The sequence below is a fragment of the Ambystoma mexicanum genome, chromosome 11 (assembly GCF_040938575.1).
Source record: "Ambystoma mexicanum isolate Mex_15411 chromosome 11, UKY_AmexF1_1, whole genome shotgun sequence".
NCBI lineage: Eukaryota > Metazoa > Chordata > Amphibia > Caudata > Ambystomatidae > Ambystoma > Ambystoma mexicanum.
In genome coordinates, this window is record NC_090934.1 from 853,357,648 (window position 1) to 853,372,801 (window position 15,154).

General features: G+C 45.0%; 1 protein-coding gene across 1 annotated transcript in view; it reads right to left on the minus strand.

Annotated features, from left to right (window-relative positions):
* LOC138503825 (uncharacterized) overlaps positions 1-15,154 on the minus strand; it is a 121,050-nt gene that overhangs the window by 50,556 nt on the left and 55,340 nt on the right. Inside the window, exons 4-5 of the mRNA XM_069623872.1 lie at positions 4,204-4,345; positions 3,239-3,311 (exon numbers count right to left, since the gene is read on the minus strand). Coding sequence (XP_069479973.1) covers positions 3,239-3,311; positions 4,204-4,345 — 215 coding nt within the window. The remainder of the gene's footprint in view (positions 1-3,238; positions 3,312-4,203; positions 4,346-15,154) is intronic.

A 15,154-nucleotide genomic window follows, 5' to 3' on the forward strand; every position in this document is an offset into this window, starting at 1 on the left:
TGTTGTGATGATGTTGCCATCTGAATCGCCCAGTCGGTCATTTGCTGGTGCACTTGCCAGCAAAGGGAGAATGGGTATATGATGACTACTAATAGAATTGAGCTCAATAATGTGTCAAGTGAGGGACCCCAGGTGCACATGGAAGTGAGGATGAAATTAGATCAATTTCACAGCACCCCCACACGATTTAGAAATATACGAGTGCTCACCCAACGGAGAGAAGATATTATACATTTTTGGAAAATATGTGGAAAGGTATGAAGAGGATGGGGACAAACAGGGTCACACGGGTTTGGGTGCGCAAGGAAAGAGGTAAGGAAATGAGTGCAAAGAAGATATTGATTGAAAGATCGATCGAACGAACGGGGGAATGTATTGAAGTTGCTGAACCAGCGCCATATAGGGGGTCGGGCCTATAACCCGTGGGAGTGTGCAAGGGGGATGGGACACCCTAAAAGGAAGGGCGAGGAAAACAAAGGACAACCAAAATATGGTCATAACATGTGAAGTGACCACGTGGGGAATTGCAGAAGTGGGGATGCCTTACGTATAATAACAGCCCAAAGGGCCTACGTATAATTGGCACACGATAGAGATGAGCTATCCCAAATAGAACACATTCAATGGGGAGACCCCCATGCCTGGGAAATCCCACTTCAAGCACTTAATCAACCTTCCATGAGTGAGCCAGCTGCAACCACACATGGTGATGTCAACGCAGGGCAGAAAGCCAATCCAGTGGTCACTCAGGGATGGAGGGGAGGTGAGCCTGAGCCAGTGGTCCATTCACAGGGATACAAGGGATACAAGTGCCTATTGGCAGGTGGTCATCTGAAAGGAAACCTAGCGGAGTGGCATTCCCGGAGGAACCAATCAAGCAGTACGTTTTGTGTCCCTGGGAGGTGGCCAGCCTTCAGAGAATCCACTACAAGCACTGCAAATGCCAATATTTGGAAAGTACGCTGTGACTGTCCCCCTTATTTATTTATTTAATTTATTGTACATTTGTATTGCGGTTATACATAAGTGTTTCCAGGCGCCAAAAGACAAGTTGGGTGAGAGGGAACATGGGAACAACAGAAGTAAAACAACAAAACGGTAATATCGGCCTCCTGACAGTCCTACCGTGCAAATGCATGAACAAGTTGGTAGGTGCAAGGGGGAGGGGTAGGGGAGGAGTGCAGGAGAGGGGTTCCCCAAGGGTGGGGGCGAGCAGGTGCCAGGCGGGCCTAGGTGGCAAGTGCAAGAGGAGACGTGGGGAAGGGGGGGAAGCGTGCAGTGGGCAGGGAGGACCAAGATGGGCTGGTCCTGGTAGGGGAGCCCGAAGGTAAGTGCTGGGGAACTTGGAGGGGGTGGTCTGGCCCCTGTAAGACTCTGAAGGGGCCAGACCCCATTTGCAGCAGCAGAAGAGGTGGGAGCATTACGAAGGCAGGGGGCGCAAGAAGGAGGAGGAAAAAAGAAAGGTCTTAATAAGTTTACATGAATTTAAGAAGATTCGGCTCAAGTCTGACGGGTGAAGGGAGGCTGTTCCAGAGGGAGGAACCAGCCGAAGAATAGGATTTACCTCCCACTCTCTGCTTTGAGAAGCGTTTTGCCTGCAGAGAGTTGGAGCCAGAGGACTGAAGGACTCTGGCCGGGAGGTATTCAGGGAGGGAAAGCTGGATGTAGAGAGGCCCCAAGGCCATAGACAGCCTTGTGGATGATGCAGAGGGTCTTGAATTTGATCCTTGTGGTCACCGGGAGCCAGTGGAGAGATTGTAGGGCTGCAGAGATGCGTTCCCTGGGCTTGAGGCCAAGGATAAGTCTTGCAGTCCTAGGATTAGTTGTAGGGGGAAAAGGGAGGAAAGAGGCAGCTTGAGGAAGAGGCTGTTGCAGTAGTCCAGCCTAGAGAGAAGCAGGGCTCTGGAGACATTGAGCTTCTGGGAGAAGGTGAGGAAAGATAGAATGCCCCTAATGAGGCGCAGCTAAAAGTTGGACTTCTTCTCCGTGATGTGTGGGGAGAAATAGAGAGAGAGAGGAGTCCTAGATGATCCCAAGGTTTTTTGCCGGTGAGAGGAGGGGACCCAAGGAGTCAGGCCAGAGAGTGGGGAGGAAACAAGGGGCAAGCGTCCCCATGAGAAGGATCTCTGCCTTACTGGCGATAAGGCAGAGATCATTGGCAGAGCACCATGCCTGTGGAGGATGCAGAGGGTCTTCAATTTGATCCTTGCGGTCCTTCCCACCAGAAGCAGGGTGTCTCTTTTGCAATGGAGCTGACCAATGGCAGAATAATCAAGCCCCAGCGGTCAGTACAAATGTTATATTACTAATGACAAACTGTTCTGGGGAGGGGTAAGAATCATGGCGCCAGACAGGAGGGATGTCTTGGGATATTTTTGATCTGTTTGTTCCAATCACATTTGACTAACATACGCACAGCACTAAGGAAATGACATAACAGAGCCAATGACTGTCCTGGCAACATTGGAAAATATGTACATACTAACCATAAAACAATCAAATGCTTGGACTATTGTACTCATCCTATCAAACCAATGTACGCTGTGCATCCTCTTGCTAGCTCATCAACCAGTGCCTGTCCACTGTTCTGTTTGATTTGTGCTTTCGCGGCTGTACTAAACAGCATTACTTCTTGCCTGGTGTGTGCTCTTTTTACTATGACTTTTTATATGGTGTGATCAGAGGACCCCTGTATACAATGCCATAGTCTCACTATCAATGTGAATAGGGATACCATTTGTAGACGAGTAAGCACCATGCTCTACACTACGCCATTTGTTGAGGCAGCTTAAAGCTTGCGTAAATCTGGGAATCAAAAACCACCCCAGGCAAAATTTTCATTCAGGGCAGAAAGGGGGATCTACCTATTCTATACCAGTAGGAAAGATGGAAAGCACCTCTCAACTATCTTAGAATCATTGCGGTGGAGTGCTAGATACAGCATGCTAATAACGTACTACTTACTTTCTAGAATTGTGGGAGGAGGTGCATTTTAATTCTAAACAACTTGCCCCATAGAGCCTGGTTGTGGCTTTTCTAGTGTTTACACTCTCGGACTGACTTTCTGAAAATGTGTTTTCAGCAAAGCAATAACCTTTAGTTCAATTTGAAGCCCAGGGGCCCACAGAAATCTTCCCACCCAATCGTTTGTGTGAAAATAAAATTGTTGATTTGCATTTCCAACCTGTGTGTTCTGTTGGCCCTTTGTCACACTTTCCAGAGTTGAAACTGTACTCACATCTGTTGGGAGAGCTTTACGGAGCAAGAGGGACCGGCTGATATCCTTTCCATTCACCGGTTTCCTGCGAGATCTGAAATAACCCCCAAAGAAATTAGGGTCTTTATCTAAGGGAGAATCATCAATGGTAAATGAGGACAGCATGTTAGCAGTTTTCACAGGAATATACACTTTTGGTGAATCTCTTAGTTGGAAGAAAGCAGACATATAGAAGGGTTTGAGATGAATGATCCATACAAGAGTCCCTGATGAGTAAGGAGGAAGCAATACTTTCCTGTAAAGTGGAGGATCATTAGGGATGGGATAAGGCACCTGGACAACCAGAATCCGAGAATCAGGACAAGTGAGAGAGCATCACGAAATCCCTCTGGAGAAAGGGATAATCTACGTTTCTCTGAGGAGAATGGCAATTTTCAAAAGGGTTTAAATAGTAAGAAGTGTCAGAGAGGCCCAAAGAAGGAAGGATAAATAAAAAAGGATTTAAGGAAAGGATATTTAGGAAAACCTTATGGATGAAGGCAGATTTAATGTAGCCACGATGAAGAGGGCACAGTTTGAGATACTCTGAGGTCAGTGAAAACTAGAGCGCCCCAAGGAAGAAAGTGCAATTAGAGAGGCCTACGTAAGAAAAGATAATTAGTGTGTTTTATGGAGAAAAAGATCTAAGAAGGAAAGGGAATCTGTGACACATTAACGAGGAAAGATTCATTAATTATGGTTTCAGAAGAAAAGGAAACATTGGATAGCAAGAGGGCCTGACAAAAAGGAATGGTTGAGAGGCTTTAAGAAGGTAGCTGATCAGAGCGATCCTAAAAAGAAAGAGTATCAGAACGACCCTAAGCAGGAAGAAGTGATAATCACCCTGGATCATTAGGCATCAATAGAGAAGCTTAAAGGAAGAAGGGAACACTTGCAGTCGCAGGAGTGCAATCCCACACAGTGGATTATGAGGCAAGTGTCCTCACCTAGTTGCAGCTCCTGCTGATTTGCTTATCCCACTGTCCGGTTCTAGTATTGGGGGCTCTTCTGCCCAATATCTCTTGACAGCATCATCGCTACGCCCATCAATAACAGCTTGAGTCGGGGTGATCTGCTGCAGGAGCTCTGCTAAGGTAGTTGAAAACAGTGAGTCCCGACCTGTGAAACAACTAATTACAGGATCAGATGCTTTGACAGAGAGGAATGAGAAAACAAAATAGTAATGCATCAGGTTCTTCCATATCTGAGAAAGTCTTGGGATGATGAGCTCAATAACATCCCAGACTGATCATATTTCCACACTTACATTTAAAGTTTGTTAAATTACTGCAGCGTTTACCTGCTGAATACTGCCTCATCTAATAACCCTAGCCAGTCCTCTTCAATTGCCTACAGAGATATCTGGCACCCGTGCATGCATTGTCCAGTGACTTTCCTCCATTCACTCGTAATTACTCTATTACACTTAACTCTGTAGTGTAGTAACAGACGTTTGTTCCATACCCCTGACCACATATCAACACACTGACCCTACCAGCATCCCTCATGTACGGACGCTTGGACCTTCCTTACTTTCAGATAGAACTTCCATATAATACACTTACTTACACCTATTGATATGATATGATATTTTATTTCTATCGCCCTCGTGCACAAGTGTTTCAGAGCGTGACAAGGCAAGGGAGGGGCACAGGGGAGAACAAAACAACAATCTCACTAGGCCCAGGGACTAAGAGAATGCGCAAGTGCATGGGAGAGGGAGAGGGGAAAAAGTGCATGGAAGGGGGTGAAGTGGAAAGTGCGGAGCAAAGGAGAAACAGATAAATAACAATAAATAAATAAATAATAAAGGCAACAAACAGTTGTAGTGCAGCCGGCAAGTGCTGGGTTTAATGCAGCAGACAGGGTAGGTCTGATAAGTGCAGGAAGAAAAAAAGGGGGGTACTTTATGGGTACAGATACAGAACCCAGTGCAAGGGGTGGGCCGGAGGCAGTGCGAGAAGGTGGCAGGGTGTCCCGGAGGACAGAGGGTGGCCGGGTGCACGTTGACGAGAGAGCAGATCAGCAGGGGAGAGGGGGGGGGCACGAGGGCAGAAGCAAAGAGGAAGGTCTTGAGGTGCTTCCGGAACCGGAGATGGTTCTCCTCCAGTTTTAGAGTGGTAGCAAGGCTGTTCTAGAGGGAGGCACCAGTCGAAAAGAGATCTACCGCCACCACGTTTCTTTGAAAAATGACTGACCCTGAAGGAATTAGAGGTAGAGGAGTGAAGAGCTCGAGAGGGGAGATATTTGCGGAGGGATAGCTGAAGGTATTATGGACCCATGTACTAAGCCATGTATCTTTTCACTACTAACATCGCATGCAGACTGCCATTGTTCAGCTTTCTCGTCGCACTTACTCTACCTCCACTTATTCCTACCACTATGGCTAACCTACAAGCACACAATACCTTGGCTACAGCTATTACAACTAAGGTCCTACCGCAGAAACTCCGATTCTCCCTCACTATGACTACTCCATTACCTCAGGCAGATCGCATTACACCAACTAAATTCTTGCCACCCCTTCAACCCGCTCCTGACATTCTCAGCCCTAATGCTAAATTATTCACTTGCCACACTTGCCCATTATCACCAATTCAATGGATCCAATTTTACGCCACCAGGCCTACACCTAACCAACCCTGCTCTACAAACCTTAGAAACTATAGAGCCAGATCTAGACTGAAATTGGCTTCTCTACCACTAACTAATGACAGTGACAACTCTAATGCTGCCATCCCACCAAAGAAGAGAACAGAACAAAAATCTAACACCAATATTCCCACCGGCAACCTAACACGACAAAAAACTGTGGGCTATCCCTGTAACTCACTTGATACTGACATTCCACATATCAAAGGTGCAATGATAAATGCCAAATCCATCATAGCTCATGCATTAGACATTGCCGACCTCATAATCTTAAACCATCTAGATTTCCTAGCCATAACAGAAACCTGGCTTCATGCAGCTGCAGGCCCAACACTATCACTTGCTATACCAGAGAACTTTCCCATACTAAGACAAAATAGAGAAAATGCCAGACGAGGTAGTATTGCCTTCATTGCCAAAACCAAATTGGGATTACGGGTCTGCCCACATCTTCTCTTCACTTCAGGAGAGCTCTTGACAGTCAAACTGCCTCTCACAGCGTCACATACTATAACTATGCACCTTATTTACAGACTGCCTGGCCCAATCACATCTTTTGAGGAACATATTACTTCCCTACTCACCATAAACACGAAACCAACCTCACAAATCATATTACTAGGTGACCTCAAGCTAGGTCTTAACGACTTGAAAGATGACAATGCTCTAGAACAGTGGTCTTCAAACTTTTTTGGCTCGGGCCCCCCCTGAGCCAAGTTTGGGCAGGCCGGGCCCCCCTAAAAGTGCCGGATGGACAGTATGTAGAAATCGCCATGAACTTTTGCGTGCCATCACCGCGCCCTACTCCCAGTACAGACCCTGGGCTCTCCCCCACCATACTCCCACCACTATCACAGTTCTGCCGCCCATCCTGCTCCCACCACAGTCCCATAACACAAGCATACACACATCCATACACATTTGAATAAAAAATAAATCGCCATGAACTTACCTTCTGCAGGGGCCTGCGCATGGTTGCTAAAATGCCCCGCTCCAGGTTGCTCTGCCTATATGTGCGAGGAGGCTCAGGAGCACCCCCTCGCACATACATACATACATGTAGTGCCCCAGCCAGCATTTCCAATGAGCTATGCAAGGCTGGCGAAGCAAAACACCCCCAACGTTGCATGGCTCAGTGATCATGTGCGGCTGGGGAAATGAACTGTCAAAGGCAAACAGTGTTTCCCTTTGACAGTTCAGCCAGCCCAAGAGCACTCCCTCAGCTGGAAAAAGCAGCTGAGGGAGTGCTCAGTGTTTCACTGGGCTGGCTCCTCGGTTCCTCCATAATGGGTGAGGTGGCCAGTGGGTGAACACCACCTCACCCATTAGGGATGAGTCGGCAGGCTTGGACTGGCCTATAGGGCAATAGGGCGATGACTGTACCAAAAATGCAAAATGCTAGTATAGGCCAATCAAAATGGGCCACTTTTTTGGCCAATGTGGGCCAGTTTGAGGAGTTGCTTCACTATGCAGCTAGTAGTTTTGACCATTGTTGCTTAATAAATATTCTTTAAATATCACAATTTGTTTACATTTGAATAAATAACAACCCCTTGGGTACTATTCAAACAGTCTGTAACTAAAGGACTGCATATCCATTTGCAACTGCTGGCCATGTTTTCATTGGTGCCTAAGAGCGTTTTATGGTCCAGTCTGACCATGTGAGCTGCCCGCTCCCATTTCCCCCAATCTAAAAAAAATAAAAAATGTTTTTTTTTTTTTTACATTTCATGCTGGGCTCTAGCGCCCCCCCTAGGAGGTGGCCGCGCCCCACAGTTTGAAGACCTCTGCTCTAGAACTAGGCTTCACCCACTGTATCAACTCTCCAACACATACTAAAGGCAGAACATTAGACTGGTTAGCCAACCTTAATTGTGAAACCAAAATTACATCTAATGAACCTTGTGCCTGGACTGATCTTAATATTATCTCCTTCACCCTACAAGACATTCTACAAACGAATCCGGCGATCTCATTGGCTCCCCCAACTTTTACTAGAAATAAGTGGAATATAACAGTGGAAAACCTATTACTGCTACTCCAACCTATCACCAATGCCACATCTACTAGCTCAGACCCCTCAGTTCTTGTAGAACTCTACAACCACACGATCAAACAAGCCAAGGACAAAATTGTACCTTTAAATTGTGCAAAGGTAAGCCTTGAGCACACCTAAACTCCTGGTTCATCCCCAATTTTAAAGCTCTACACAACAGAAAAAGAAGTGCAGAATTCTCATGGAAAAACAACCCCACAGTGGAGAATAAGGAAAAACTCTCTAAAATCGCCACTAGATATAAATCGGAGATCCTTCAAACCAAAAGACACCTATAACGATAGAATTAATAAAGTCAATTCAAATACCAGAGAACTCTTCATCATATTAAGAGAATTAGAGTCCCCCGCTCCTCCAACGGAAACATGTGCCAAGGACAAATCTTGGTGTACAAATATTCAAGCAGCGCTGTCTAATAAAATTGATCTCCTTCATAAGAAAATTGAAAATAAAAAACAAAATCTATCAGGCGACATCCCCTTGCTGAAGGCGCAGACGACACTAACTAAACCATGTAACCGCTTCAAATTCACCTCTGTCTCCATTCATGATGTTGAGGACATAATAGCTTCCCTCAAGCCGTTGAGATGCCCAGGGGACACCTGCCCGGCACCAATAATCAAAGAGGCTGCTAGGGAACTAGCACCATTCATCACGACATTAATAAACTCTTCCTTTGATACATGTACTGTCCAGACAAATCTAAATGATGCATGGGTCCTCCCACTTTAGATAAAACGTAATCTGGACCCAAACATCCCAACCAACTACAGACCAATAACGACTGTTCCATTTCTCTAGAAAATACTAGACAGGGCAGCCTATTTACAGATACAAACTTATCTTGATACCAATAACCTCCTTGGCCTGCGACAGTCTGGTTTTAGACCTAAACACGGAACAGAATCAGCTATAATAGACTTGAAAAACCAAATGGACGACACAGGGGATAATGGAAAACGTGCCCTCCTCCATCTCTTAGATCTTTCAGCTGCATTTGACTTAGTGGATCACAAGGTCTTATGCAATCACCTACAATCAGCCGCCCACTTTTCCACTGAGGCCACTTCTTGGATACAATCTTTCTTGGATAATTGCACCACAAGGCTCTTCTCTCCTACCGCATCAGCTGAACCTGCCCTCATCACCTGGGGAGTACCGCAGGGGTTGTGTGTCTCTCCCACGATGTACAGTATTTTCACCAAGCCTCTTTTCGATGACCTTGACAATCTGGGTGTCTCTTACACCAATTATGCAGATGACACCTAGATTCTCATCCCTATCACTGGTGATCATGACACTGACTCAACCTTGCATAACAAAATGTATCTTATCCAAGCATGGATGGCCACTCTTGGTCTCTGTCTTAACGATGAAAAGACAGAGCTCCTGCTCATTGGCTCTACGGTAAGACTATACAAACTAAGTAACCAATTCACATCATTCAATATTGACGGTAACAACACTAAAGTATCCAAGGAGGTAAAAACCTTGGGATTCTATCTTGACTCAGCCTAAACTTAAAAAGACAAGTCAATGCCACAGCCTCTTCCACAGCATACACTTTCAAGTTAATTAATGCGTGCAAACCATTCCTCTCTACATCAAGTTGCACTACCTTGGACAGGGCATTAATTCTGTCCGAAATAGACTATTGTAACGTCTTATACCTAGGCTCAAGTAAACATAATGTCAACAAATTGTAAATTTTGCAAAACAATGCTTTAAGAACAGCGTTAAACATTTCCAGAACACAGCACATCTCAGATATCAGATGTAATACTAAATGGCTATCTGTGAAGGACAGAATGAACTTTAAATCTTTAAGCATCACCCATAAATGCCTCGCCAATTCCGCCCCTAAATACTTAGTAGACAAATTCTCCAAAAACACATTGGATCGACCTACTAGAACCCTACACTCTCCTTGCCTCAGGGTTCCCCGATACAAGCCCATGAACGCATGGGGTAGTAGCTTTCTGGTACTGGCAGCCAAACTGTGTAACTCCCTGCCTAATGCCCTAAGATCAGAACCATCTCTCCACAGCTTCAGAACAAAAACCAAAATATGGCTTTTCTCACATGATGTTTAAGTTCGCATTGCTTACCATTCTTGTATATATGTCTAATGAAATCCTGTAACATAGAGTGTTTGATGCTCAACACACTAATGCAATGTAAATAATTGCCTGATTCTTTCTTATTGTAATGTTATAATGTATTCTAAATGCAACCTTGCAAATGCGCCCAGATACCTACGGGTTAGGTGTGCTATATAAATAAATAAATAAACAAACGAAGGTAAAAAAAGGGGGCACTTGTATTTTCACATGCTGTACAAACGGATGCATGTAATTCAGGTGAACTGAACATCTATATTCAAAGATTCATATTACTTAATTGTACATTGCAGTTATTGTTAATTTCTGATTACATCTGTCTTGCTATGAATTCAAAACGGCTTCACCAAATGATACCCAGCACATGTTTCGGGAATATTCTTCATTACGTCCACTGTGAACTTATTAAAGGACAAAAGAAATTGAAAAATATCCCTTATTGCCTCAGACCTCAAACATCACAATAAACTACTTACACTCCTCTCTGTGTTCAAATGTCATTACACGCACTGTGTGTGCCATGCCTCATCATCAACCAGTATCATCAACTTTCTTCAAAACGGAAGGGCCTTTTTTATCTGCCATTTAGCCATGGATGTGGTCTACAAAGTTATATATTACCCATTGTCCAACATCCTTAATTTAATTTAAACATCCAGAATTCAATGTCGCACAGGTTCTGGGTGGGGATAATATCAGTAAATGATAGATCTAATAGGTTTCCCTCCACATTTATATTTAAAACTAGCTGGGGTACTCGGCATTGCCCGTGTCCTGATCGAGTGGTGTCTCATGTGCCCTGGGGGATGTTGCTCGTGTCAGCAAGTCTTGCTTCAGTTTGCTATGGCATCTCATTTGCCCTGGAGAAGGTTGCTCTTGTCCTCTGGTGGTCGGCAAGTCGTGCTGCTGTTTGTTGTTGTGTTTCAGAAGCTCTTCATATTGATTTTTGCTTTGCATCAGATGGAGCTTTTCCAAGTGATGTTCGTTTTTTGTGCGACATGTTTCATTCACTTAATAGTTTCAGCACATTTGAGAAAATGTCCAAGAAAGATTGATTGATTGTGCTCTCTTCTCGTGAATAAACTTAAGAAAACTGTAACCTTGCCATTTCCCATATTTTGAGTGGCGTGATAACAAAAATTAAAAAAATGTTTATATTCCTTTTAAAAATGCTTTAATAAACAGTTTCGAACTGTATACAGTAGTAATACATTTTAAAGGAATAACCAACATATCGAACATTTTGCTTCAGACACTTTTCCAAATGTTGCCTCCTTCTAGTACCTACTGTAGTGAATGGGGGTGAGCATCAGTAAATGAGGTGTCTACGGAGTACATTTTTTGCATCCAAACTTAGAGTATAATCTTGCTGGAGACAAATGAGGGATCCATGCACAATTTGATAGACGTGGGTTCAACGGTGTGGATTTGTATAGCCGGACAAACATACACACATTCAGCTTTATATATAAAGATGTGCACAAACCATGGACCTAACTCGAATGTTTCAGAGTGCTGTACAACCATTAATAAAAATGCAAAGAACAAAAGCAAAAATTCAACACCTTCAGAAGCTCAGTTGAACGGATCCTGACAGAAAAGGGCACATCACATCTAAGTGAAATACTCTTTAAAAAGCAGAGTTGTACTTTATTTTCTAATTATTAACAAGGGAAGAGCAAATCATATCAATTGGCAGATTATTTCAAATTCTGCGGCTGCAAATAGAGACCACTTGTTTCCTTGTCTTCTCCTTTTTATATATCTAGTAATCTGTATCCTGGCTTGTTCCTGGCTTTGTGTCACTCTACTTCCCTCTCAGACATGAGAAGTTTATCTACTAAGTAGACCTGGGTTTTCGTAATCCATGGCTTATATATAAAGCAAAAGATTGTGGACAGAATAAACACTTTTAATGAGAACCAATGGAAAGATACCAGTATTGGGGTAAGATGGTAACATCTGCACCTTCCAACGACCAGTCCAGGTGCCGCATAAAAAATAGATTCCAGCTGCAGCTGGGATGAGCCCGGCATATCTTCCATCTACATGCAAATTCTGAGCAGTGTTTCTAAAGCTACCTTTAGGTAAGTACTGCTAGAGCTTACACAATGGTCTGGGTTGGGGCCATGCTAGCTGGGCTTTTCCCCCCCAATATGTGTTTAAAATCCCAGTGAGTGTCAATATGGAACCCCAATGATTCAGCACATGAAATCAAAGATGGTGTAAAACTTTCTAGGTCCATGGTTGTTTGCCAAGACTGAGCATCTGCATTTACCATACGTAAGAAGGAGACATTGGGCCTCATTATAAGGTTGGAGGTAGCCTTGCCGGTAAAACCGGCAAGGCTACCTCCAAACTGGCAAGAAAGTCCAGCACCCGCGAATGGGCAATTACCGGGGTATTCCGGCCCCGCCGGACCTGGTAATTGCCCTTTTGTGGGTGCCGGTGCTGGTAGATTCCCATTCGAGCCCCATAGGGCTCAATGGGAATGGGGATGCCTGTAGCACCGGCGCAGATCATTACCGTGCCAGTGCTAGAGGCTTGCTGTGCTTGGGGGTGCCCTTCTTTCCACCAGGGCAGACCTGGCGGAATGAGAGGCACCCACAAGCACAACTCGGAGTTTGCTGGTCCGGATACAACGGTAAGCTTACCGGTACCGTTGTATCCGGACCGGCAAACTCATAATGAGGCCCATTCAGTCTTACTCAGTCTTAGTCAGATTGAGTATCAAACACACACTAGATATCCTGGTTTGCAGAGGTACAGGAGATACTCTGGTGGTGGAAAAAGGTCGCTATTTATGTGTGTCATCTGCATAGTGATATACGGATACCCGCTAGCAGGACTCAACCCTGGGGTACCTGACAGACCGGTAGTGGAGAGGGCATGGACGATTCCAACTGGACAAATTGACTTCACCCACAAAGAAAAGATCTAGAGCATTGCAGGAACACCCTTGCTAACCCCTAGGATGTGTGAGAAAGAGACCCATGGACAATTGTTTCAAATGCCCTGTGAGTACGAGCAGTACAAGTAAAAATGCATGTCCACCATCTACCGTTCTGAGTGCATCACCTACCACCTCGAGCCTGGCCATGTCCATGCCTCAGCAAGGCTTAAACTGAGATTACAATAACATCTGTGCATTCATGTGTACTTGAACATGAATCAGGATTATACACTCCAGAAACTTTCCTACCAAAGGCAAATAACTAATGGGATAGAAATTACTTGGTTCACGAGGGTCAGGTTTTCTTTCTCAAAATGGTAAGATTGAATCCGATTTCAGATGGAAACCTTTAGTTATTGGTACATTCACTATATTAAGTAGCTTCATTAGTAAATGTTTTCATCTACAGAAGATATTGATTTAATGTAAGATAATATATGTCACTGAGGAGAGTGGGCTGCAAAAATGCCTGAATTTAGTAGGTGAGGTTAATAGTCTTTCTTTTTACAGGGCAAACTAGCAACAGAAAAGTCAAAGGGCCTCATTAGGACCCAGGCGGTAAGGGGTTTACGGCGGCGTAAACAGCGCCGACCCTTACCGCCTGATTCCGAGGTCCCTTAGCACCATGGAGGTTTTAACACCTGCTTTTAGCAGGTGTTAAAATCCATGGCGCTAAGGGACCTTGTTGTTAATTACGCCACCGTAATTTACGGTGGCGTAATTAACGCCTTCCCCACTCCCATTATGCCCTATGGGGCAAAAATGGGAATGGGGAAGGGTAAATGGGTTAATGGGGACTTACCGCCCCACTCACCTCGGAATGGGGCGGTAAGTCCGCCAACCACCATGGCGTAAACATAGTTTACGCCATGGTGGTAAAGGTACGACCCAGGCGGTAACTTACCGCCTGGGTCGTAATGAGGCCCAAAGTGGCAAATGAAAAAGTCTCAGGGATATCCAAGCAAACTCTGTCATCATAGGGTTCCAAGTCTTCCTTGTTGACTAACTAGTTGTGAGATTTCCTGTTACCCAGGACTATCGAGCACTAAGTTTCCACAGCAAGATCAGATCTGTGTTGGTTTCATGGTGTCCCTCGTTGGTGTACTGCTGCATCACCTCAATCAGCTGTAGGTGCAACCCTATCTTTTCCAGGGGTTGGAGTTGGATACAGAAGTCCCCATTATCAGTCTTTAGTCACCAGAACACCTCTCTACCTTCAGGGATGCATGCCAGGACCTTATTTCTTCTAGGGCCCTCTCCTCTCCACCTGCTCTGCTCTCTCAGCCTGGCTCCTGTACCTTCACCCACCTTCTTGACCTGCCTTGGGTCAACCAAGTCTCCTTTTTCTTTCCTGCTCTTACTGACATCCTCACCTCCTCCAGCTGTTCCGTCCCAATCCTTTGGCTCTTGACCTCCTCCTGCTATATCACACTAATCTTGTTTCTCTCGCCACCCCTCGCTGGTCCTTCAGTGCGCCCTCCTAAAGTTAACACCTCATCCCTTTTATTACCACTTCATCCTAAAGTTACCACCTCCCCCAACTCTGCTACACCGCCTCTTGATGTTCTTGCCTCCTCCAAACTCTCACCACCGTCTCCTGCTGTAAAGACCGCCTGAGGATCTTCACCACCTCCTCTTGATTTTACCACCTCCTCTTGATGTTACCTCCTCCCGATTCGTATCACCTCCTTCTACTATAACTGCCTCTTCCATACCTTCACCATCTCCTTTCTGCTTCTCCCTCTCTCGCCTTTAAAAGCCTCCACTCCTCCACAACCCTTGTACTGTGCTCCAAACACCAGCCACACTCACCAATTGGGTCTTTTTTGCATTTATACTATGCTGTCTCCTGCCCTGGGTGCACCTCTTATAATGGCCAACACCTGGTATTAATAATTGACTGAGGGCGGGGATTGGCTCCTCCGTGTGGCTGCTTGTGCTGAACTAGGGCGTTGTGGCTGATCAACATAATTCAAAACGGCCACTGGTAAACTCTCAGACCCACTTTTGTATAGTCAAGTATACACAAGTCATATACAAAATGACTGATGACTGGAACTCCAGTACCACCATCAGTAACTGTCTCAAGCGAACAAGGGAATGGATGATGGCTAACT